The 26162-nt window shown below is 36.7% G+C and overlaps 3 protein-coding genes across 7 annotated transcripts in view; all 3 read right to left on the bottom strand.

Moving 5' to 3' along the window:
* Positions 1–1611, bottom strand: part of LOC126700184 (disease resistance protein RPM1-like) — a 42033-nt gene extending 40422 nt beyond the window's left edge. For both annotated transcript variants that reach the window (XM_050398228.1, XM_050398229.1), the window contains exon 1: positions 464–1611. In XM_050398228.1, the coding sequence (XP_050254185.1) occupies positions 486–1550 (1065 nt within the window). In that variant the 5' untranslated portion in view covers positions 1551–1611 and the 3' untranslated portion in view covers positions 464–485. The remainder of the gene's footprint in view (positions 1–463) is intronic.
* The window catches only part of LOC126700181 (disease resistance protein RPM1-like), an 83943-nt gene that overhangs the window by 20738 nt on the left and 37043 nt on the right, over positions 1–26162 (bottom strand). The gene's annotated exons all lie outside the window — the stretch shown is intronic.
* Positions 9535–11135, bottom strand: LOC126700183 (disease resistance protein RPM1-like). The gene has a single exon (XM_050398226.1). It carries the CDS (start codon positions 11126–11128, stop codon positions 9596–9598), a length of 1533 nt encoding a protein of 510 aa, XP_050254183.1. The 5' UTR covers positions 11129–11135; the 3' UTR covers positions 9535–9595.

The following is a 26162-nucleotide window of genomic DNA, read 5'->3' as shown; positions in this document are numbered from 1 at the left end:
CTAACATACATGCATATACACCTTAATACATATATAAACACAACATTAAAAGTCAGACCCTAAAACTAATTCTATCTTTTTCGAGGAACTTGATGTGCCTATGCCAAGATGGTAGCTAAAAAAATCTACAAGCAATGAAGCAGTAGAAAGAATTAGTGAGCCTGATTCTACCACAGATAACATAAATAAATAAATACAGAGATGCGATAAATTAATATTAATTGTAAGAAAAGATTACTTATTTATCATGTCAAAAAACATTAGTTCCTTTTCAAAGTGAATTAATAATATAATATAAATCAAGCTTGTTACAAACGTATACAAAATTTATTAGTAAAATAGCTTAAATGATGCAATTTTTTTATTTTTTATTTATTTTTAAGGATAAAAGATAAAATAAATGCAATGACCATTCATTTAAAGATAAAAATAAGAAGAAGAGCAGATAGACATGAGAACGTACCTTCTTTCAACATTCCAAATTACTACCAGATGTACACCTTTGGGATGTGCTTCACCTTTGGAAAATCTAATCTTCCTTCTCTCTCAATGCGATTTTTAAGTTCCATTGAGACAGATTTCAAATCCAGTTGTCGAAGATTTTTAAGGTATTCAATGCCCTTGGGCACTGTCTTTAACTCCATGCAGCTATCAATTTCTAGGGATTTTAGATTTGGCATCACCCCTTTTTCTATTATTATCTCATTCAGTGGAGGCAAATTACGAATCTCCAATCTTGTAAGCTTAAGAAAGCCTGTACTGAAACATAGCTGTTGTCCAACATAGGCATTAATAAGTAAAAGAAGTCCCAGATGGGGCAAAGCAGCGATGTAAGGGAGTAGATCTTCTTCTAGTCTTGTCCAATGCAATTGCAAATTTGTGAGGCTTTGAAGTGAACAAAACCATTGTGGCACCTTCTCCAGTTTTCCAGTCAAAATAAGCTTTCGAAGGTTGGGAGGAGGAGATGAGAGTGCATCCATTCCGAGAGTTTCCTCCTCATTAGTTACCATGATACCCAAGCTCCTAAGACATGTCATGTTTTGAATTGAGATACATAAATCCGTCTCATTTGCTGCTTTCACTTTTGAAATACCGAATGTGGTCAATTGGGTCATGCTTCGAATTTTTCTTATCAAGTCATCATCTGCTTCAATAGTACCCATAGTTTGCAAATTCTTTAACTGAGTGATATTTGATGGTACTTGCATCCCTGTAAAACATTTAAAGTCATTCGAGTTTTCAATGTAGCGATAGTACATAATTAGATGCCGCAACTTTTGCAACTTTCCTATTCCACGAGGAAGGGTCTTTATTTGTGTGTCCCCAATGTCCAAGGTTTCAAGATTAAGGAGCTTTCCTATAGAATTTGGGAGCTTCTTAAGTAAGGTTCCCCTTAAATTCAAATATCTTAAGTTGAATAATTGAAATACTTCATCAGGCAATCCATCAATGGGGGCATCCTCCAAATCTAGAACCCTTAACATTTTACTTCCTAAAGGCAATGTTTTCAACGTCTTGTTAAAAACAAGAAAAGAGCGAATCTTTGACATATTTGTAAATGATTTGAGTTCTCCATCTGTTTTGTGAATTGAAATGCGGCGTGCTCTGCATTCTTTCTGTTGAATAAATATATACTTTACTAGATGTCATGTAGACACATACCTTTGGTGGAGCAGATCACCAAATTGCCGGATCTTTAACTTTGCTTGCTTTACGAACTCCTCACGATCTCCTTTGTGGAACACCTCCAAGTCGCAGGAAAGGCTACTAGAGTCTCTCCTAATTTCCACGCTCCAAATTCTAGGGAACAATAGATGATGTCCCAGAGAGACGGCTTATTTTGAGAGAGCACTCAAAACTATACGTATGTTTTTCTCACTGTGTCTAACCACTATCTGACTGATGTAGGAGTATTTAAATACTAGTAGGGATTCACTTACTATCAGATATATGTGATCCCTAAAAGATCTCATCTTTTAAATTTAAATGACTCTACTACTGATATTGATAACTCATATCAATATCTGTTAAGTTCAAATTTAAACTCACTTATCAGATAACCCATGTGGACGATCCATGGGCCATGGTTTATGGGTTGGACCAAAACCAGCCCAATTTCTAACATCTCCCACTCGTTCACATTGGGTACTACAGTCAGAACTAGCTCCTCTCAATCTTTTGTCCAATCCTCTCTTTATACAGAAAAATGGAGTGTGCGACCTGACGAGAAGGTGTAGGGTAGGAGTACTATATTAAGTCACCATCTAAACTAACATAGTACATCACTCATTGTATCTTGTCTATGCCCCAGATTATTTGATCACACCCGATCAAGTTTCTTTAATCCCTCATGAGTTCAAAACTCAAAACAACACTTGATCCTATACCATATAATATGCTCATGACTATGTTGAAAAACAAATTCCTCATAATCGCCCGGGCTATGAGCCATAAAATAAATGGTGTGTTCTAACTAATCTTCCCCAGACACTCATGTCAATTCATTTACACTTGACCACTTTCCTAGACATGCTCTGCGAGACCATATATATCATGGCCCTGAGATGACATGCTAAAGTAGCGACATCAAACATTCACTTCATGACATAGTTCTAGGTTGAAAAAGGGCACAGAATGGACCATATAATGGTCGACTAGGGCTCACATAGTGACGGAGTAGGGATCTATCCAATCACTCCCTTAATTGGTCGGCTATAGCACATACAGTATAATTTGTATGCTACGGTGGAGCTCCCACTCAACTGGGCTTGTCACACTCAAACACCGTACAAATCTTAGTCCAATTGCCACAAAAGCAACCAACCTGAGTTTCTCAGCACAGTTACACATCAAGTTCCTGTCCAAGATCTCACATTTGGCTTTATTCAGGCTTCATGAAGTTGTGGATACACTTCAAGTGCGACTCCCATAAGTCTCATCTTAGCCTAGCTAAGGCGACATTCATTATATTATCTTGCACGCCTCCCTAAGCATCAAGATGATCACTTACTTGATTTACAGAAAAAACAAAGTGATCACTATGTCTCATCCTACTCGCTACTCAAGCGCTAGGGTGATCGTCTATATGAGTAGACCGATCTAAGCCTGGTGACATATTCTCAAATAACGTGTGCTCAGTATACAATATCAATTACATCACAAGATGAATCAAAATGAATAACATCATTATTGCATAAAGTATGAATAAACATAAATGTCCATAAGGTATCCAAAAAACATATCAAATCCTACAAAGTCCCAAACTCCTAACATGAGCCTGAAAGACATCTCTAGCAATGGCTTTAGTAAGTGGATCAGCCACCATCCTGCTAGTGGAGATATGTTGGAGGATCACCTCTCCTTGTGTAATAGCAAGACGAATGTAGTTATAACGAGTCTGTATGTGTTTGCTTTTGCTATGATACTTAGGATCTTTAGCATGAGACAAGGCTGCCATATTATCACAATACATCTTTACAGCTTCATCTGCAAGAGATGTCACCCTTAGGCTTTGGAAAAATCTCTTTAACCAAACAGCTTCTTGTGCTGCTGCTGAACAAGCAACATACTCAGACTCCATTGTGGATAAAGCAATGCAAGACTGTTTCTTACTACACCAAGAGATAGCTGCACCACTAAGTAGAAATGCATAACCTGTAGTGGACTTGCGCTCATCTCTATCACTGGCCCAGTCAGCATCAGAATATCCTCTCAATCTCAAATCTCCACCCTGATAGCAAAGAATGAGATCCGATGTCCCACGAAGGTATCGAAAAATCCTCTTAACTGCTTGCCAATGAACAGGTCCTGGATTACTTTGATAACGACTAACCATACCAACTGCAAAACAGATGTCTGGTCGAGTACACAACATAGCATACATCAGACTTCCAACTGCACTTGCATAGGGAACTCTTGCCATTTCTCTCTTTTCCTTTTCTGATTTAGGGCAATCTTCAAGGCTTAATGTATGTCCCTTCTCAATTGGAGTGTCTATGGGTTTGGAATTATGCATACGGAATCGCTCTAAGATCATCTTTATGTAAGTTTCTTGAGACAAACCAAGAATCTTCTTTGAGCGATCCCTGAAGATCTTAACTCCAAGCACATAATTAGCCTCTCCCATGTCCTTTATTTCAAAAATAGAGGACAACCACCTTTTGGTGGTGACAATCATCTCCATGTCATTTCCAGCCAACAAAATGTCATCCACATACAAAGACAGGATAAGTAAACTCTTTCCTGATCGTTTGACATACACACAATGGTCTTCTTCCATCATTTCGAAACCAATCGAAATAATAGCCTTATGAAATTTGAAATACCATTGTCTAGATGCTTGCTTTAGGCCATAAATGGAACGTTTAAGGCGGCACACTTTGCGCCCTTGTTCCTTGACCTCAAAGCCAATAGGTTGATCCATATAGATCTCCTCGTCTAGTTCTCCATTGAGAAATGCAGTCTTTACATCCATTTGGAAGAGTTCCAAATCCAAATGTGCAACAATAGCCAGAATAAGGCGAATAGAGACAAATCTCACTACTGGGGAGAAAGTCTCTTCATAGTCTATCCCTTCTCTTTGGGTATAGCCTTTCGCCACGAGACGAGCCTTATATTTGTCAATCGATCCATCTGCCTTGCGCTTTATTTTTAAGACCCACTTGTTTCCAATGGTCTTGCGCCCAGGTGGAAGGTCAACCAACTCCCAAACTTGATTCTTTGCCATAGAATCCATCTCATCCCTCATGGCAACTATCCATTCATGTGAAGTAGGTGAAGCTAATGCTTCCTCATAGGAAGCAGGCTCATCAAGGTCCAGTGAATCACATATAAAAGATTCCCCCTCAATCTCAAAATGACGACGAGGAATAGTTCCACGTTTACTTCTACGTACCTTGGATCCTTGTGTGTCACTATCTAGTGGTTTGCTCCCACTAGGAGCAAAATCACTCCCATTATCTTTGGCGATTTCAGGATGAAGTTGTGATTCTCCACCCTCGCCCAAAGATGGTATGACACCTTCAAGTTCTTGCAGCTCATAAAGCTGAAGATCTTGTTTTGCTTCATTGATGCTTGGAAAATCATCTTCAATGAAGTTGACATCACGAGACTCTATCTCAGTCATTCCACCATCAGAATGTTCACCATACATTACATACCCCTTTGAGCTTTTTGAATATCTTATAAAGATTTTCTTACTTGCTCTAGGACCCAATTTCCCATACTTATGGGAAGTACTGTGAACAAAACCTGCACAACCCCAAGGCCGCAAGTTCTTCAAATTGGGTTTTGCACCAGTCCATAACTCATATGGTGTTGTGGGAACTGACTTAGAAGGCACACGGTTAAGGATGTAGGCAGCAGTCATCAATGCATCCCCCCAAAACGAAATTGGAAGGTTGGCTTGCGCCATCATCGATCTAACCATCTCTAATAGAGTACGATTCCTTCTCTCTGCAACACCATTTTGTTGTGGAGTACCAGGAATCGTCAATTGCCTACGTATCCCTTTTTCCTCACACAGTTCCTGAAACTGTTTAGACAAATATTCACGACCCCTATCAGTTCGAAAAACCTTTAGGTTCCTTTCTTTCTGATTCTCAACCTCTGCCACAAAGCGCTTAAAGCAATCTAATGCTTCAAAGCAATGAGAAATCAGATAGACATAACTGAAACGTGAATAGTCATCTATAAATGTGAGAAAATAAGAGGCGCCATGGCGTGCCTTAACATTCATAGGTCCACATATGTCTGAATGGACTAATTCCAAAGGATGAGTTGCCCTAGGAGCCTTACCAAAAGGCTTCCTACAGGCCTTTCCAGCTAGACAAGGTTCACACATAGGTAGGCTTACATTAGTGATAGACCCCAATAGGCCTTCTCTAGCTAGTCTAGCCAATCTATCTTTTCCTATGTGTCCAAGTCTAGCATGCCACATTACAGAATCAGAAATATCATCATTATGAGCAATGAAAGAAAAGGAGGAATGATCTAAATCCAACATAAAGAAATTATTAGATAAATAACCATGTCCATACAAGGTTTTATTTAAATAAAAATCCAACTGAGGACCATCAAAACAGAAACTAAATCCAAGTCTAAGCATAGTAAGTACTGAAAATAGATTACATTAGACACCAGGTGCATGAAGCACATCATGAAGAAGTAACGTACGTCCCAGACGCAATTTGAGTTGGTAGGTTCCAACTCCTATGACTTTTTCTTGAGCTCCGTTACCCAAAATAACGTACTGTGTGCCTGTTGGTATCCTTTTGTAATCCACACACCCAACTCTATCTCTGGCTATATGTTTGGTTGCTCCTGAATCTACAATCCACCCAGGAATAGTATGAGCAACAAAAACATGTGTACAAACATAAGTAATAGCAGAGTTGTTAAGAATGGATACCTTCTTCGGCTCAGTGCACTCACGAGCGAAGTGACCCTTCTTACCACAGTTGTAGCACTTGATCTTTGCCTTGTCCTTCTTAGCACGCTTGCCCTTTTGGCGCTTTGCTATCTTGCCTTCTTTAGGCCCAAGGTTACCAACTCCTTTGGCATTCCTCCCTTGTCCTTTGCGTTTAGGCCTGAATGCCTTCCGCTGCCCAGATTGGGCGACAAGGAGGGTGTTTTGGTGCACCCCCATGCGCTCTGCCTCAAGCTCGAGATGACGAGAAATATCAGCAAAAGTCTTGATATTCTCACTATGTGTCAAAACAAGCTTCATTTGCCCCCAAGTAGGTTCAGGCAGTGAACGTATCACCGCTGTGACCTGTTGTTCATCAGAGAGATTATTACCAGCAGCCTTTAGGTCACGGATCAATGCTGACATTGTCCTTAGATGTTCAGCTATGCTATGTTTTGAATCCATAACATATTGCTCAAACTTCAAAGTAAGAGCCCGCAACCTAGTTGCTGAAGTCCCTCCAAAGGCAATCTTAAGCTGGTTCCACATCTCTTGGGCATTTGGGTAGTTCTCAAACTCCCCAATAAGATCATTGTGCATGCTACTCAGCATAGTGAAGCATGCACAACGATCTTTCTTAACCCAAGACTCATAGGCCTCTAAGTCACGGCGATGTTGGGCAGTATTCCCATTTTCAGGTTGCATCATCACATTGGTTAGGGTTTCAAGGACCTCTTGTTCATTAAGCAGATATTGAATTTTTCTATGCCACATATCATAGTTGGTTCCATCTAGTTTCTCACCCTTAGTTAGATCAGCAACTACATTCTTAGTGGCCATGTTCACTACATTCATTACACAAGTTGACATTAGCACATACATTTTTAGATTTTATTTCCAAAAAAAAAAAATCCAACTAGACCATGATATTCCTTTCTACATAGTAAGATCGAAAATTTCGCTAAGCTCATAATCATCTCTCACTATGTAAATTGGAATAACACATCTAATTGATTTTTAAATAAAATTTTGTGAAGAATAAAGCATCACACCATACACATATTAAATCATACATATAACATGTGTCCATACATTTTTGTGCACAACACATTGTGCATGGGCTCCACTATAAGCCCTATTGGTAATTTCATACAACATGCTAAGACAAAATTATAGGTAATCGTGAAACACATCCCCTTACATGGCTTCCAAAATTAAATTACATAGCCTTAAAATTACATTGCCAAAAACAATGGCCCAAAAATTTGCCAAAAAACATTGGCCCAAAAAAAAAATTACATACTCAAGTATGCTACTACAAAGATTCTATTTGTAATTAAAAAAAATTGGGGATGTCACGTTACCAAATAATTTCAAAATTGTCTTATCCATCAATAAATAAATAAAAATATACATGTTGCATAAATTACCAATACAATCTTTAACTATAGAGATGAGCCAAAGAGTTTCATAAACCCTTTGGATACATATTCATCACATAATGCATTCATATAATATCAATTCAATCATATCACAATATGTTAAAAAGACATCATAAATTAATTCAAAGATTAAAACCATGCATAATTATACAGAAAATTAGAAAACTAATTTCACAATTTTCTCATGTTATCACAATTATATTTTAACATCACAGTTAAAAAAAAAATTGCCACTACAACTACACATATGTCACATTAGAAAAAATGTGGTCTAAACAAAATTAAGAATATATATAGTTTTACTATAAATTAAAAATATATATATAAATTAAAAAAACCCACTGTTTGTAAACAATATTACAAACCCACACAGCCACTTGCATGTGGCTTATCACTTGCACAGTTTCCTTGTTGAAGGAAACAACAACAATATGTGATACACCAACGTGATATGCACATTATCTTTATCAAGGTGTAACTAATAAAGTAGTGTGGGGCCCTTATATTTGTGTGTATATGAAACAAGAATAGTGTTCTAGTGTAACTAACACACTAAGTCACTAACATCAACGTGGGGCTCCCCTTTTTTGTGGTGAAAGCAACGTGGGGCTCTAATATTTTATTATTATTATATTAGATAACCACTCAAACAAATAGTGGTTAGTGGAGCCCGCACGGTACACTATTACAAAACAATTTTCACTTTGTTGTTCATCCTCTTCCACGTTAGACATCAAATTTTCAGATTTTATCAAATACAACCATAATCTTTAAAAGACCATAACTTTCTCATTTAAAGTCTAAATTAAGCATGTAAACTGTCGTTTTAAAGCTTATGGAATGTACTTTCAAATCATTAAAAAATATTTGACATTAAACCAGATTTAATGGGTTAAAATAAGCCTGTAAATTTCAGATTTCATGTAAACAATAAAAAATTACAGCTTTTTATTTCTCTCTCTACATGCCATAACATGCCTAAAAAAAAATTACAGATCTGAAAAATTAAAAAAAAATACAGATCTGAAAAATTAAAAAAAAATTACAGATCTGAAAAAATTAAAAATTACTTAAACTTTTAATTTTAGCATGCATATGGGATTATATATTTAAGAGATCATGGCATCATTCAAGAGTGAAAACAAGCATAAAACCTGGCTCTGATACCAATGTTGAATAAATATATACTTTACTAGATGTCATGTAGACACATACCTTTGGTGGAGCAGATCACCAAATTGCCGGATCTTTAACTTTGCTTGCTTTACGAACTCCTCACGATCTCCTTTGTGGAACACCTCCAAGTCGCAGGAAAGGCTACTAGAGTCTCTCCTAATTTCCACGCTCCAAATTCTAGGGAACAATAGATGATGTCCCAGAGAGACGGCTTATTTTGAGAGAGCACTCAAAACTATACGTATGTTTTTCTCACTGTGTCTAACCACTATCTGACTGATGTAGAAGTATTTAAATACTAGTAGGGATTCACCTACTATCAGATATATGTGATCCCTAAAAGATCTCATCTTTTAAATTTAAATGACTCCACTACTGATATTGATAACTCATATCAATATCTGTTAAGTTCAAATTTAAACTCACTTATCAGATAACCCATGTGGACGATCCATGGGCCATGGTTTATGGGTTGGACCAAAACCAGCCCAATTTCTAACACTTTCATTTCTTCTCCTCCATCATGTACAACACCGAACTTTTCTTTGGCTGATATTGATAGAGCAAGCTCTCACAAAAGATCATGCATTTTACATCTCTGTGGCCTTCCAAATTCATTCCTCTTTACAACTTGAAGCATGTTCCTGAAAGTGAGTTTTACTAGATAGCTATCTGCTACTTCTTCTAGAGTGGACCCTTCAACTTTTTCCACAAATCCTTCTGCCATCCATAGCTTAATGAGCCTTTTTCTTCGAATCTCATGATCTTCAGGTAAAATAGAGCAATATAAGAAACAATGCTTCAATTGATATGGTAAATCGTTGAAACTAGGCAACAAAATGCTCTTCACTGCTTCTAGCTCAGGAGTTTTACTTAGATCCCAATTCAAGCTACTATGAATTTGATTCCATTGAGACGTATTCTTGGAGTACATAAGACTGCCCAAAGCCACTATAGCAAGAGGTAGGCCTTGGCATTTTCCCACAAGTTTTTTAGAAAAAGATTCAAGTTCTGGCGGACAGCTTCTGTTTGGACTGCTTAAGAATGCTTTCTTGCAAAAGAGTTCCCACGCCTCTTCCGGTTCTAGCAATTGAATATGATGAACATAAGGTATACCAATAAAAGGATGGCCAGCTACATCATCTTTACGAGTTGTAAGGATGATTTTGCTCCTGGATTTGCTCCAGAATTTGTTCTTGATTTTGCTCCCAGGATATCTCTCTCGAAGTGATACTTTTAGTTCGTCCAAGACATTTGTGTCCCAAACATCATCTAGGACAAGAAGATACGACTTCTTCTCTAAGTAGCTCACCAGCATTTCTACTAACAGTCTGTAGTTCATGGAACTCAAGTCTGATGGATTTGTTTCCTTCCTTGACTCATAGAATTCCTTAATCATGCTCCTCAGTAAGTCTTCTACATCATATGTTTGGGAGACAGTGATCCATGCATAGCAATCAAAATGTGTCTTTACAGCGTCACTGTTGTAGGTGCTGGCAACTAGGGTGGTCTTGCCAGATCCTCCCATCCCGAGGATTGAAATGACAGTCTGTTGTTCTCTATCCTTCAACCACGTCTTTAATTGTTTTCTTTTATCTTTGACCCCTACAAGTTCATCTTCTTCAACAAACAAAGATGATTCAGCATGCCGCACAACCCATTTGAGACTATCTTCTGAACTGCTCCGCTCTATGTGCTCACCATGATATTTCTGATTTAACTCTGAAATGGTCTTGATTGTATTATTGATTTTCTGTAACTTGCTGGCTATTTTATGCCTCACGCAAAGAGTCTCTGGAATATAAATTGTGCGGTGAAGGAACCAAGCAAATCGACCCCCAATGTGGTGGCTATTGATGTGATACATGAACATATCAATAACATCTTCAACATCATATGCTGTGTTCTTCACTTGTGTCAGCGAAGTTTCCTCTCCGGCACTGCTTGCTCCCCTTTTATCTGCATCTATTAAAAAAGATCGCATTCTCGTCAACTCATGCTGGACATCTTCAATTGCATCTCGAACCCCCGTTAACAGCGACGCTTCTGTTGCAACAGCTGAAAGGATATTGTCAATCAAGTGTTGTACTATAGCCGAGTCCATTTTCGCTTTCAAACTCCCTCCTAGCTCTATTGCTGAATTTGTTAGGCTCCCCTTCTTCCAATCATATAAGTTGGAACTTGGAGAATAGAGATGAAGGAAGAGAAATAGAGGGCCATGCTCTGACTTGTTGCTCACCACACACAGACCTACGGCATAAGAATCAAGGTAAAAGTTAAAATGAATGAAGGAATTTTCCTTATAGTCCCTTTTTTTTTTTTTTTTTTTTTTTTTTTTAATTGCATAATAATGGTAAGGGAAGGTGAGGGTACCAAATTAAATGGTTATAAAAGGACTAAAATGAAATAACTGATAATCGGAAAATAAAATAGAAAATTTTGGCTTTTTTAGTTCTTTCAAAACAAAATAATTGAATCTTTCTAAAGAAATATCATTCTTATCTGACTACACAATTAACACCTTTGAACAGATTATTACTAACTTTATAATAATCGAAGTCAAGATATTAAAAGACATTGACAAAAATATAAATTTTCGCAAATATATATACATACTTGTTCAAGTGATGATTAAATCATTAACAAGATGAAGTTTAATACATTTCTTTGATTTGCCATGTTTAAGAGATGCTTTACATTTTTTTTTTTTTTTAATGAAAGAGATGCTTTACAATTTACATTTCAATTTTCCTCAATTTATTATTTCTATATTAAGAAACCATAAAGTCATTTTCCATGAGGGACCAGTTTATTTTAATTGTTTTGAAAATTCTCATTTTGAACAAAAATTTCCATGTTATGTCCAATTTTTAGTGTTTCACTTTATACTCCATCAATTATAGTATGTAATGTGTTTGATTTAAATAAAAATATATTTTTAAAAAAATGTAACAATATGCAATTGGTGGAACATAAAATATAACACTCAAAGTATGATGGTAGATTTTTATTCCTCTATCATTAATTGATCAAACAATTTGACCTTTTTTTTCTTTTCAATCAATAAGTATTACTGATAATAAAAGCATTGCAATGTCAATTACAGCCAATACAATCATACAATAATTGACGAATGAGAGAAAATGGAAAATTTTAATACTTTAAATGCAGTGATTCCACTAAGTGAAAAGATAAAAGACCTTTATTTATTCCTCATGAAATACCCTTACACTTACAAATATTAGAATTAGAAAGGGAAAAAAAATCAAAATTAACGCTAACTCAACCTCAATTGCATAGTTGTCAAAATTAGAATCGTAGATGTATGGGATAAAAACCGAGAAACCTAAGCTCTAATTTAAGGTTTTGATTTAGGCCCAATACAATTTATTTTTAGAAATGAATATGCGGGCCAACGCTTGGTCTTCTTGACTTAACAACTTGGAAAATAAAAGAAAAGGGATGAATCCATGATTTATCAACAATAAGGACATAGAAAAAGATCAAATTTCTTATTTATCTTTCTCCTCAAGATGGCCGAGGATCACTTTTACACTTGAGAGAACTTTACAATTTATATTCTGAGTTTGAGTTTTTGTTTTTCCAATCCCTATTCACTTGGGATCTTTACCCTTTTATAACCACCTGGTTCCCATCTCAACCTTTCACTTGGAGGGCTGCTAATCTTCCCTTAGATACTTGTCCCATCTTTGCCTTGCTGATGGTGGTTGAACAAGATACAGGTTGTGTGGGCACTTTTCAAGTGTCATTCTGCCATTAATGTGGCAAGCTAGGTTGTTGCAGTGTATTTAATGCAAAGGTGATGGTTGTTTTATTAGTAAGCTTCCTTTCTCTCTCACCTACATCTGTCACTATAGCCTTCTGTGATTCTCTAGCTCTTAATTCAGGTGGCTACCCCCTCGTCTTCCACGTGACAACCTTTGCGGTGCCTCCTTAGGTGTGAGGTATTCCTCGAGTTTACTTGTTCGTCAGTCAAACTAGGTATCTCAGCTGGGCCAAGCCTAGTTTGAAGGTGGTCGGACCTGGTCACTCCTCGGGCCTGTTTTGACAAGTGTGCCACACTCAAACCCCCCATAATAACCCCAAAACTCCACTTCCTTGTATATTCGAGGACGTAGGGTTTTGGTAAGGAGCAAGGGTTCTAACACGTGCATCGTATTTTCACACATAAGTGTGGCTTTCCAAATGGCTCTGCATGTTCCTGACGTTTCAGCTTGCTAATGCTATATTTAATGTTACAGGCAGCTACGTGTTCCCCACGTTCTATAATGAGATGAAGATTGGCCGAGCTGTTTCTTTTTAGTGAACAAGCAAGAAAATTGCCGCCCCTTCTCCACATATATAAAGGGGTGGTTGGGGCTCATTCTCACCTTCAAAGAAGTCTCTTAAACCCAAAAAAAGTTGACCGAGGAGTTGTGCTCCCAATTCTGTAAGTTTCTTGCACCTCCTTTGATCCTTGGTCATTAGAGTTTTTCCTTTAGTTTTTCTTCTATTTTTACTCTCCTTAGGATGTGTAGGTTTGCTAACTTAGTAGATACTCCCGAGAAAAGCAAGTCCTTTAAAACCAAATATGGCATTCCCCCTAATGTCTCTATAGAACACTGTGAAGTGGGGGAACAATACATGAAAAGGCCAATGGGGGTTATGGTCATTTCGATGATTGACTTCATAAAAGGTGGAATGAGGATTCCCATAGATAAGGTCATGAGGGATTTTTTGTTATTCATTAGGATTTGTCCTACCTAATGTTCCTCTGACCTTTTCAAAGTAGTTAATAGCGTAGCTTGGCTAAACAAAAGATGGGTATCAACCTTACCCACCACGACATTAACTGGGTATACAACTGTCATGACAGCTCTGGCTCTAGGTACTACCTTCGAACTAGGAACTCTCCCATCAAGTTGATATTTTGTCTTCCTAAAACTAACAAAGGCCTGAACGAGGACTACCTAATAATCTCAGGGAACTGGCACAATGGACTTCATTGTTCCATTCGAGATGGAGCGTTAGGTGGGGGAAAGGAGTCTAGGGGTGTGATCTTTCTTTCATAGCATAGAGTTTTTCTTTGAATTTTTTACAACTTAGTACTTAATAGACGTTATTTCTCTATTCTCTTCCAGGAAGTCTAGTTGATCGGTCATGGACGTGTTGTTTGTGCTCGAGGAAAAATCTGTAGTTCTCATGCTCAACAAGCCAACTTCCATGGGTATCACTACTTCTATTCCAAATGTCATGGAAAATGGGGTTTCCCTTGTGGACCTCCTATATGTGGTCCAGTAAGCCCACAACACAAGGGGTAATTCTTCGGCCCACTCCCCTCTAGCACTATCTAACCTCTATTTCAGTCCATTGACAATAGCTTTGTTCGTGGCTTCGGCCTAACCATTGCTCTAAGGATATGCCGGTGACGAATACATGTTTTTAATCCCGAGGTCACTATAGTACTTTCTATATGCCTTTCTATCGAATTGTAGTATGTTGTCTGAGACCAGGGCTTTCAGTATCCCAAACCTAGTGACAATGTTCTTCCAGACGAACTTCTTTACATCAACATAATGGATGTTTGCCAAAGCCTCAACTTCTGCCCATTTGGTAAAATAATTAATCGCTACTATAACAAACCTCCTATTACCCGTGGCTCGAGGGAATGGGCCCACAATATTTAGCCTCAATTGAGCGAAAGGCCATGGAATAGAGATTGGATTAAGAATCCCTCCGGGCTAATGGATGTTTGATGCATGCCTCTATCATTAGTCACATTTCTTAACATATTCCATGGCATCTCTTTGCATACTTAGCCGCCAAAATCCCTGTGTCATCACTCAATGGGCCAACAACCGACCACCAGTGTGGCTCCCACAAACCCCTTCAAGCAATTCGGCAAGGAGTCATATCGCGGTCTTTGGGTGCACACACAATAGGCAAGGTCCCCTAAAAGATTGTCAGTATAGTCCTTTCTCAGCTGATAGCCAAAACCTGGCTGAATTTCTTTGTATCGTCTCGGCTTCCTTCTTTTCACTCAGGAGTGTTTCGTCAAAGATGAATGAGATATTGGGGTCCATCCAGCTTGGAGAGGCAGTTGAGGTTGCAGCTACGCAGTGCGAATGATCTATACTCTGGAGCTCCAACGACTCTACTAAGATAATCCGAGGTATACAATCTCTCATGGATGAAGCTAGAGTGGCTAAGGAATCCGCATGACTGTTACTCCCTCTAGAAATCAGAGATACCTTCACCAACCCAAAACTTGCTTGCAGTGACTGTACTAGCTTCAGGTATTTTGCCATTCTGGGGTCCCTCGCTTCAAAAATCCCTTCAACTTGGCTCACCACCAACCGTGAATATGAATAAACCTCCAACTCCACAACACCTAACTTCATGGCTACTCGGAGTTTGGCCACCAATGCTTTATATTCAGCTTCATTGTTGGAGGTCGGGAAACCCAATGTAAGCAAACGTTCTAGTTTTATACATTCGGGAGATTCCAACACGATTCCTATCCTAGCCCCGCAGGCATTGGACACCCTGTCCACATACACCTTCCATGACTGAACTGTAACTTGACAGACCTTATGTTCGTCGCCAACTAGAAGGGTGAATTCCGCTATAAAGTCAGCCAGTACCTGTCCCTTGATAGCATTTCTCGGCCTGTACCTAACATCGAAAGATCCCAACATTGTCCCCCACTTGGCTATTCTTCCCGTGAAAGTAATGGGGTAGCTTTCTTGTGGCATGTACCAAGGCTAGTGCCCTCTTTTCCAAAGGAAAATATCAAGTTTCTGAATCTACTAGGGTCTTGCTAATGTAATACACAGGCCTCTACACCACATCTCGGATCCTTATCAACACCACACTTACCATATGCTCAAACACTGCTAGGTACATGTATAAGTTTTCATTAGGTTCTGGGCTAGACAGGATAGAAGGGTGGGCAGATAGAGCTTCAAACTTTGGAAAGCACCGCCGCATTCTTTGGTCCACCGGAACGTTTACCACTTCTTGAGCAACTAAAAGAACGGTTTGCATTTGTCAGCTTATTTGGATACAAATCGGTTTAGGGCTTCTATCATCCCTGTAAGCTTCTACACTTCCTTAAGATTGCTCGGTGGATTGAGCTATTGAATTACCCTAATTTAATCAGGGTTGACCTCGATTCCTCGGCATGTTATCATATACCCGAGGAACTTTTCAGACCCTACCCTAAATGCACACTTAGCAACGTTGAGGTGTAACTTGTGATGCCTCAATATCTCAAACACTTCAACTAAGTTCAAAATGTGTTCTTCGTGCTTCTTACTCTTAACCACCATATCGTCAATGTACACTTCCACAGTCTTTCCAATCTATTCTCTAAACATCCTCGCAACCATCCATTAATAAGTCATCCCAACATTCATCAAGCTAAAAGGCATAACCGTATAATGGTAGTTGCCTTCAGAGGAGATGAAAGATGTTTTCTCTTGGTCTTCCAACGCTAGGGCAATTTGGTGATATCTTTGGAAGGCAACCAAAAAGCTCATCCTCAGGAAACCATAAGTGGCATCCACCAGCTGGTCTATCTTCGGGATGGAAAATAGGTCTTTGGGACATGCTCGTTTAAGGTCAGTAAAGTCAACACAAACTCTCAATTTCTCATTCTTATTCTTCACCACCACGGTGTTACCTAACTAGTCCGAAAAGAACATCTCTTTGATAACCCCAACCTGCATCAACTTCTCCACTTTCTCTTTCATAGCTTCCATATTATGTTTGTTAGATAGCCTCAGCTTTTGCTTCTAAGGTGGAAATAGGGGATCCACATTCAATTTGTGCACTGTGAACTCTGGATCAACACCAAGCACTTCATACAGGCTCCAAGCAAAAACATCCAAATTTTGGACTAGTGATAACAGCATCTTCACACAATCTTCAATCGAGAGGCTCTTACCTATCTGGAAAAACCAATCCTTGTAAGGCAAAATATGGACCTCAGTTAATTCCTTGGCACTGTCAACCCTATTAGATTCCTCGGGGCACTGTAATTGTTATAATGAACCCAACTCTGCTTACTCTTTTTGTTTGATCTCATGATTGATTGCAACCACCAAGTACTGATGGGCTGCTTTTTGGTCCCCCTTTACCACCACAATTCCCTACTTAGTGGGAAATTTCACCTTCACATGCAATGTGAATGGCATAGTGCCCATAGCATGGATCCAAAGTCTCGCCAAGATTGTTGTGTATAGCAAGAATGCATTCACTACTGCAAAATTCACCATCACCTCTTTTCTCTCGGTTACCACTAGGATCGTAATTTGTCCATCTGGCATTACCATTTTTTTGTCAAACCCCAAAAGTGGAGTATCATATTTCGTGAGATTCTTAGCTTTCAACCCCAAACCTTTATACAGATTTAGGTACATTATCTCTACCCCGCTCCCCTGATCAATCATCATGAGGAAACCCCCAATCCTGAGGGTCACAACTAGTGCATTTTCGATTGGGTGGTTCCCTCTAAATCGTCGTCATCAAAGGCTATTTTCTCTTTGGCCAACCTGGGCCTTTTCTCGGGATGATCTACCGTCTCTAGCTCCTATTGGGGAGTGATGCTCAGATCCCCCTCCGACGACTGGCACTCACTCTAATGAATGCTACATGAATAACCTCAATGATCCCGATGGAGGAGGGGGGGGAGGAAGGGAAATTCCTCGGCTTCCTAACGTCTGTTCGATGGTGCCCCCCCTGGCCGACCACATACTCCCTAAAATGCCCAACTCTGACAAGCTGCTCCAAGTAATCTTTGAACATCCTACATTGTTTGGTGTTGTGCCCCTTGTCTTGGTGATACGTACAATACAAACTTTGGTTCCTTCTGACTGGATCCCCACCCATCTTTCTGAGCCATCGAAAATAAGATTTCATGCTTTGTTCTCTCCAAAATCTTGTGTATTGATTCTTTGAATGCCACGTTTACCCCATCAGCTCTGCCATCGGGCTTTTATCCCTTTGGTTCTCTTTGGGGTCTTAGTTGAAAACCCCAAGATCGGTGCTCCTTCTGGTATTGTAAAGCAATAGGAGCCTTTCCCTTACCCTGTAATTGGTCATCCTTTAGCCTTTTATAATCTATAATCAGTCTCATTAATTGGTACATGTTTTCGGGAGGCCTCATAATAAAGGAGTATCTTGACTCGGATTCTTGGGGGAGCCCCAACCTAAAGGTACTAGCAGCTACCTGCTTGTTGCCTTCTCTAATCTCGTTGTACAACTCCCAATACTGGTCTGCATACGATCGGAGAGTCTCCTCGCTTCCCATCTTCATAGATAACAAGGTATTGATGGCCTGTGGGACTCAGTTGCATGTCACAAAGTGTGCTCCGAATGCTTGGATCAATTCCCTGAAGTTGTGAATGGACCCCTTCTTTAGGCCATTAAACCACCTCATTGTCATGGGCCCAAGGCTGGAAGGGAACACTTTACACAAAAGAAAATCGTTCAAGAATAGAGTGCCATGAGTTGAGTGAAGTGGCTTACATGCTCAACTGGATTGGTCTTGCCATCATAGCATGTGAACGGTGGAAGAGTAAAGTTCCTTGGCATATCGGTGTGCTTTATTTCCTCAGAGAAGGGTAACCGGGCTACTCTCCTAAGCGCTTGGCTCATGGCATCCAAGGCAACGTTGGGATGTTCGCGTCTTTCTCTCCTCGGCGATAGTGAAATGCGGCCTCTAGACTCATTTGATCTATCCCTTGATAGCCCAGAATGTCCCTGGTGGGATGATCCCTCGGTGTGCCCAGTCGTGGAGTCATGCCTATAGGATGTCTCCTTGAGATTCCTTCTTCGGTGCCTACCCCTCATCTCGAGCTCTAACTCTTTGATTTGCCGCTGCAAGCTCTCCAACTCACGATCTCGATCACTGTAAGATAAGTCCTTGGGCTCGTAAGACACAGTTCACTCTTCTCTAGATGATGTTGCATGCGAATCTACCCGAGTATCATGCTTATCCTGACTGCAACGCTCTCTCCTGTGCTCTTGCTCAATCAACCTCTAGGCTCGAGATGACCCCTTTAACCGGTTTCCCCCAGACCCCGTCGATTCCTCAGTACTCTCATGTTTCTCTCTCTCAAATTTTCCAACCCCTTTCTCACGCCCTTCTTCCCCCTTTTATAACCTTCCTTTAGTGGGTTTGCCATCATGAAGGGTGGTCTTCCCTAAGCAAGTGGGTCCCTCTCTGTCTATATTCCTAACCAGATAGAACCCACTGCACACTCCTAAGATAACATCCTTGGAACTTGCACCAAACGCCGAGACATGCTCGACAGGCGGATTACCCCAAGGCATTACCTTTCGTCCACGGCTATGCTCGATACCGTTCCTAGAGTCGTCACATGCTTGGTAATGTTCGGTTTAATGTCGAGATATGTCGAGTCAACCTTAGGGGGCAAGCCATAGACTTGGGCTATGCTTCCGTTTATAATCCATACATATGATATAGACATAATTGAACAACAATTACAATATCTTTAAATTAATAAATAAATAAATAAAAATTTCAGCTCCAACCTTCCCTAGAAAATTGGTACCCAAACTTAAACCATCTGATATTCAATTTGAAGTTAGATGCAGGAACCTTCCTATTAAAAAAAATGTAGGAACTTAGGAGATCCAAAAGATTAAATTATCAAGGACAATGCTATCGAATGCCTTTAAGGCAATGATTAACAATCCATTTAAAGAAAGCTTTTATGGGAAAAGAAAAAAAAAATCAATTAATATTTTGACAGTTTTTTTCATTTTCCATAAAAATTGTGTCAAAACTTTCCTAAAATGGATTGTTAATCATCGCTCTAAGGTACCCGTTAGCATGACCCAATTATCAAATATAGAAACAAATGCTAATTAATGCTTTTAAATATTTAAAATACTCAAAATAAAGTGATGAAATATTTTAAAACATAAACTTACTTGAAAATTACAATTGAATATATTCTTCAGGAAACTTGTAGACTTCGAGAGCTTTTACAAGAGGAGTTTACAATTGAAGGTGATAAAGAAATACAAATAGGGAGGATTGCAAAAGAGAAATGATACAAAGAAGGCTTTTCTCCACTCTCTTCACTTGAGAATGAGTAACCTTTTCTTTCTTCTCAGCTAAACAGAGAATGAGTATACTTCTACAGACTTGAAGTAGCCCTTTCTTTGTTGACCACTTCTTTCTTCTTTTAGTCTTCACTTGGCTTTTTCCTCGCGCTTTCCTCTTATTATTTAATTTCCCAAATGGGTTGTCATGGACTGAAGAATCTTGACTTTTTGAACTTCAAGATTTTTGCTTCAACTGCTTGCCTGTTGAATTATTGTTGTCACACAGCTTCTTTTATATTATTTTTTAGATTAGTGCTTCACGTTTTTACATTTATTTAGGAAAAAACTAACAGCCAGCTTGCTTTACCATTTGAGTGTTAAAATAACTAAAATTTAGTTTATTTCAAAAAAAAAACTAAAAGTTAGAAAATTTGCACACACAAAAAAAAGACTAAACTTTCCTCAACAATTTCTAATGGCAAAACTAATATTTGCAACAGAAACTTTAAGGGTTGAAATCCTCATTTTTATTTCTAAAAAGTATAGAAAAATGCATGAAGCAGTTGATAAACACTGGCTCGAATGAGCCTTCATTGTTGAACTAATTTTTCAAAATAGAGCAGTTCTCAGTTGATGCGTTAAAGGTTTTTTTTTTTTTTTTTTAGTCCATTTTTTTAAAAGAACATCATCATTTAATGTGTAGTCTTTTAAGTAAAAAAAAAAAAATCAAAATTATTATCATTAATTTAAGGGAAAAGTTAAAAAACGCGGGGCAGGGTGGGGCAGGGCTAAAGGATGGGGTCTTCACCCTCGACTCACATGGTTTTTTCTTACTCCATTTTCACCCTGCCTTGCATGACGGGAAAAATCTTCTTACCCCATCCCTATTCCTAGAGCCAGGTGAAGCTCCATCCCACCTCGTAAAACTCTACTTTTTGTTAATTTGCCCCACAACTATTACAAATTTTTTCAATAAAACTTGTTTCATTAATAAAATTATACTTAAAATTACAACTAAATTTATCCCATCAAATCAAACTAATTTTTAGCAAAAATTGAATAATATTATCCAAGTATTTAACAAAACAACATCACAACAAAAACAAAAATCTCGTAGTACAACAAATAACAAAATAGAGGCAAAAAGCCATGTTAAGTAGAATAAAATATGCTAATATTGATATGTTTGTTTAAATAGTGAGGTTTTAGAATATAAAAAAATTACAATTATAACATTTATTAACATAGGGTGAGGTGGGGCAGGGTGGGTGTAAAAAGTCTAAACCCATCCCCGCCCCACCACCTTTACGGGGCGGGGAAAACTCACATGGGGTAAAACGGGGATGGGCGAGTCAAGTAAGGCGGGGCAAAATTGTCATCCCTAGCTACGTCTACAATATTTTCACAAAAAATCATAGGTGGTATGTTTTTATTAGCTCTAATTTGAATCCACAACTCAAATTATTTTTTTGTCAATACATAACAACCAGTAACAATCTACTACTTAAGAATTTGTTGTGAAAATGTTATACAAATATTGTAAACATAACATTTTTCAAGTTTTTATGGGAAAAAAAAAAAACAATTAAAGTTCATTAACAAATACTCTAAGGGCATTTGTTAATTGGACTTTTTTTTTTTTTAGAAAAGTTAATCGGCCTCTTAATTTAATAGAAGTGTTACATTCACAATATTTTCACAACAAATCGTAGGTTATAAGTTGTTATTATTCTAATTTAAACCTATCACTAAATTGTCCACCAACAACAACAACCCGTAATGGTAAGATAAAATTTAGAATGCAACAGAAACAAAACAAACATAAGCATACCTTCAACCATAGTTGTTTAAATGTTTAAAGAATAAAAAGACTCACTATATGATAACGTATTTATAAAAAATGTCTTCTAGTCTATGGCATTTACCTTACATATTTATTTTTAATGGAGATAGACTATATACATAGGCTAGACTAGGAACCCTTTTAAATTAAGATTTATTTCATAACCCTCCTTCCATCAAGAAGTTTAAAACTTGTAACTTCAAGGTGTTTATTAACCAAATAAGTTATACCAATTGAGAGTTACTTAGAAATTGTTATTCACCATAACGTTTTTCACAAATAAAATCCTTAATACATGAATTTTCATTTATCACTTAAATGTGACTCACATAAATTCTTTTTAAAATCTTACAGTAATAATTTGTCATGTATGATTTATTGTGAAAATATTATAGATATGACATTTCCCTTAATTTAAACTCTAGTGAAAGAATAGTATTGACATTAAAAATAAAAAAGTAAATTAGAAAATTTAGTTTTAACTTATTAAGGAAGAATATTTTGAAACACATCAAAATAAATAAAAGAACAGCAATTTGAGACAAATTATTTTATTTTATTTTATTTTTGGACATAGTCTAAATTTCGAGTACGGACTTAAAAGAATAAAATAAAATATTAAAAAAGTATTAATTTTGTCTCTATAGTCTAAATGCTGTATGCATAGTTTTAAAAACCAGACCGGACCAGCCGGTTCAACCGGTTCAATGGGGAACCGGACCTTAATCCGATCCGGTTATTATTAAAAAACGGAAATGAAGGAAAAAACGGAAAAACCGCCGGTTTAACTGAAAAACCGGAAACCGGTAAGGTTAAACCGGTTTTTAGCTTGTTCTTAAACCCTTCAGCCACTGTGTTTCTGACCCAAAAAAAAAAAAAATAAATAAGAGATTTTGTTTCAGATTTAAGAAGAAGAGAGGTTTTGACTTTGAAAATGTTGTTAAGTCTAAAGCTGTGAAGCCTAAGATGCCCACATTGACACCAAAAATATCAAATTTACTATTTATGACTTGACACAGTTGAAAAGAACTGAGGAAACTCAAACCAAAGAGATGCAGCCACGCAGGTACAATGTCCGCTTCAGTTTAAGAGCTTTTCTTGCTGCTCTTGTATTTTTTTTTGGCTGAATAAAAAGAATGAGAAAAATCTTGCTGCTACTCTTGGAGACTTGCACATGCACTGATGCACATATATTGACCGAGAGAGAGCACTGAAGGCAAAGAGATGAGAAATGAGAGAAAAGTAAAAGAAGAAACCAGTACGAAGCTTTTAATTAACCAAGGTGTGGATGTAAGATTTCAAAATATGTGGTAGGTGGATTATCAACGTGTAAAGGACTAAAGGTGGGATATGTGGTGGAAAAGTAATGGGTAATGATATTATCACTCACAGGTGACTTGTTGATATTTGAAAAATAAAAGAATAACTAAAATAATTTTTATAGTAGGCTTGAGTTTGGCTGTCTAATATATAAATAAAGAGAAATGTTATATTTACAATATTTTTACAACAAATCATAAGTGGTTAATTGTTATTGGTTCAAATTTGAACTTAATACTAAAATTACTTTTTTTCCCTAACAATAACAATTAGTAACAACTAACCACTTAGAATTTGTTGTAGAAATATTGTAAAACTATTGTGAACATATCATTTCTTATAAATTAAAGTTAAGGTTTAATGTTTTACTGTTATTTAATTTAATTTTTTAGTTAAAATATTAGTTATAAAATTATTTATTTATTTATTTATATTTCATAATTATTAATTAATTATTTATGACATCATCAGTTCGACCATCGGTCCAACCCTGATCCGACCATAAAATCGAGAATCACTCTCTATTTCGGTTCTTTGACCGTATCGATTTTTAAAACCATGGCTGTATGCACTGTAAATTTGGTGTCTCCAGGAAAAATGTTGTCGGCCCACCAAATATGAAATATAATTGTGAGGCATGCTCCCAGTCAACTTTATTTTAAAAATAAAATAAAAGATTCCCAGTCAACTTTATTCTAAAAATATATATATATATATATTCCCAGCCAACGAGGACGGGCAAGTGGCCAACACGAATTTAGATTCCCTATGACAGTCCACCAAATCACATGGTATTTTTACAAAGTTGTGCTGGTGTTACGTAAAGAAGTATAACTTGTGCCAAAATTTTACATAGTGAGTTGTAAGTGGTAACCTGGTAGGGTATGATTGTAAATCCATATAGGAACACTTTATTATTATTCACAATTCGCTATGTGACTGAGTTATAACACAAATTTTACCACTTTACATGACACTGACCTAACTCATTTTTTACACAACCTGGCAACACATTTGTCAGTCCACTAGGCCATGTGAAACTCAAAATGCCATGTAAAAAACTCATGCAACTTCAAGCAAGAGAGTTTTAAATTCCGTAAAGTTGTACTCCCTTGTCTTGTTTTGTCTTGTCTTATTTGGTTGGAGAAATGTTATCTTGTCTTGTCCTGTCAAGAAATAAAAAAGTCGAGTGTTGAAATACTTTTTTATTTTTTATTTTCAATAAAATGGAAAACAACTTTACTTTGTTGAAAAGAGTAATAAGAGAATAAAAATATATATATAAATTGAATAAATTTACTTTCATATTTCTAGTAAATAATTTTTAAAAAAATATCTTATTAGAGAAAAAAATTGAACGTGTAAATTTGCACCATGTCTCTCACATTTGCCACCCAAGTTTTTTTATTTATTTATTTTTTAGTCATGTTAACGGGTGTCCTTAAAACAATGATTAACAATTTTTTTTAAGGAAAGTTTTGCCACAACTTTTATGAAAAATAGAAAAATTTGTCAAAACACTAACTTTTTTTTCTTTTCCCATAAAAAATTTTCTTAAAATAGTTTGTTATCAATTGTCCTGAAAGTATCTGTTAACATTTCCCTTCTTTTTGGTGCAGAAAGAAATTCATATAATATACTTCATGACTCATAGAGAAATTCATGTAATATACTTTTATGGCCACTCTTACAATGATCAAGTCATTGCAAAAAATTTGAAAATTTGTATAAAAAAAATACTATGTATATATTATTGTATTCTATCTTTGTCCCAAATTGTTTGTCAAGTTTAGAAAGTCTAACTTTTTAAAAGAACATAATTTAATGTGTTGTCTTTTAAGTAAAAGGATACTATTTTCAAAACAATTATCATTAACTTAAGAAAAAAGTTAACGAACTTCTATAGGTGTTAAATTTTTATTGATTCTAATTTGAATTTATAACATAACAATGGATAACAACCTATTACTTTAAGGATTTGTTATGAAAATATTATGAACATAATATTTCTCAAGTTTTTATGAGAAAAAGAAAAAAATTAATATTTTGATAACTTTTTTTATTTCTCATAAAAATGGTATTAATTTTTTTTAATATAAATCATTAATAAATGTCTTAAGGGTATTCATTAATTGGACTCTTAATTTAAACCCTAATGAAAAAATGGTTGACATTTATATATAAAAATGTAAAAGAGTAAATTAGGAAATTTAGTTCTTAACTTTTGAAAGAAGACTATATTTTTGAGATGCATTAAAATAAATAAAAGACTAACCATTTGAGACAGTATTTTTTTTTGTTTTTCGGCGTAGCAAAACGAGCTTAAAAAAATAAAATAAAATTTTGAAAAATACTATTTTTGTCTCTATAGTTTATAGACGAAAATGCACTTTTAGTCCTTACATTTTGGTCCCAAAATTGATTTCATTGCAAATTTCATCCCTAAAAAAAGAAAATCATTTTTAAAATGGTCCCTGTCGTCAACCCACTGACGGAAACCTCCTATGTGGTAGACGGAGTGCCCTGCTTGCTAATGTGGCGCAGACGTGGCCATTAAAATATTATTAAAAATAATTATTTGGCATTTTTTTAATGCCACGTCAGATTTAAATTAATAAAACATTAAAAAAAAGGCCAGATCAGAAAATTCAAAAAAAAAAATTCCTCAATTTTAGCTTTAATTAAAAACAATAAAAAAAAATACTTTTTTTTAGATTAAAGATTGAGGCAAAAGAATTGCCAAGCGAAGAGAGCTGAGCGGGGATAATGTCGGAGAGGGAGAGAGACTTGATCTGCTGTAACACCCCATAAATTTTGTTACCGATTAAATTATTATAAGTAAATTTTAAAGGAGGCCTATAATTAAATGGAATAATTAATATTGGGCCCAAGGTAT

The sequence above is a fragment of the Quercus robur genome, chromosome 9, assembly GCF_932294415.1.
Source record: "Quercus robur chromosome 9, dhQueRobu3.1, whole genome shotgun sequence".
Lineage (NCBI taxonomy): Eukaryota > Viridiplantae > Streptophyta > Magnoliopsida > Fagales > Fagaceae > Quercus > Quercus robur.
This window is presented reverse-complemented; position numbering and strand designations above follow the sequence as displayed.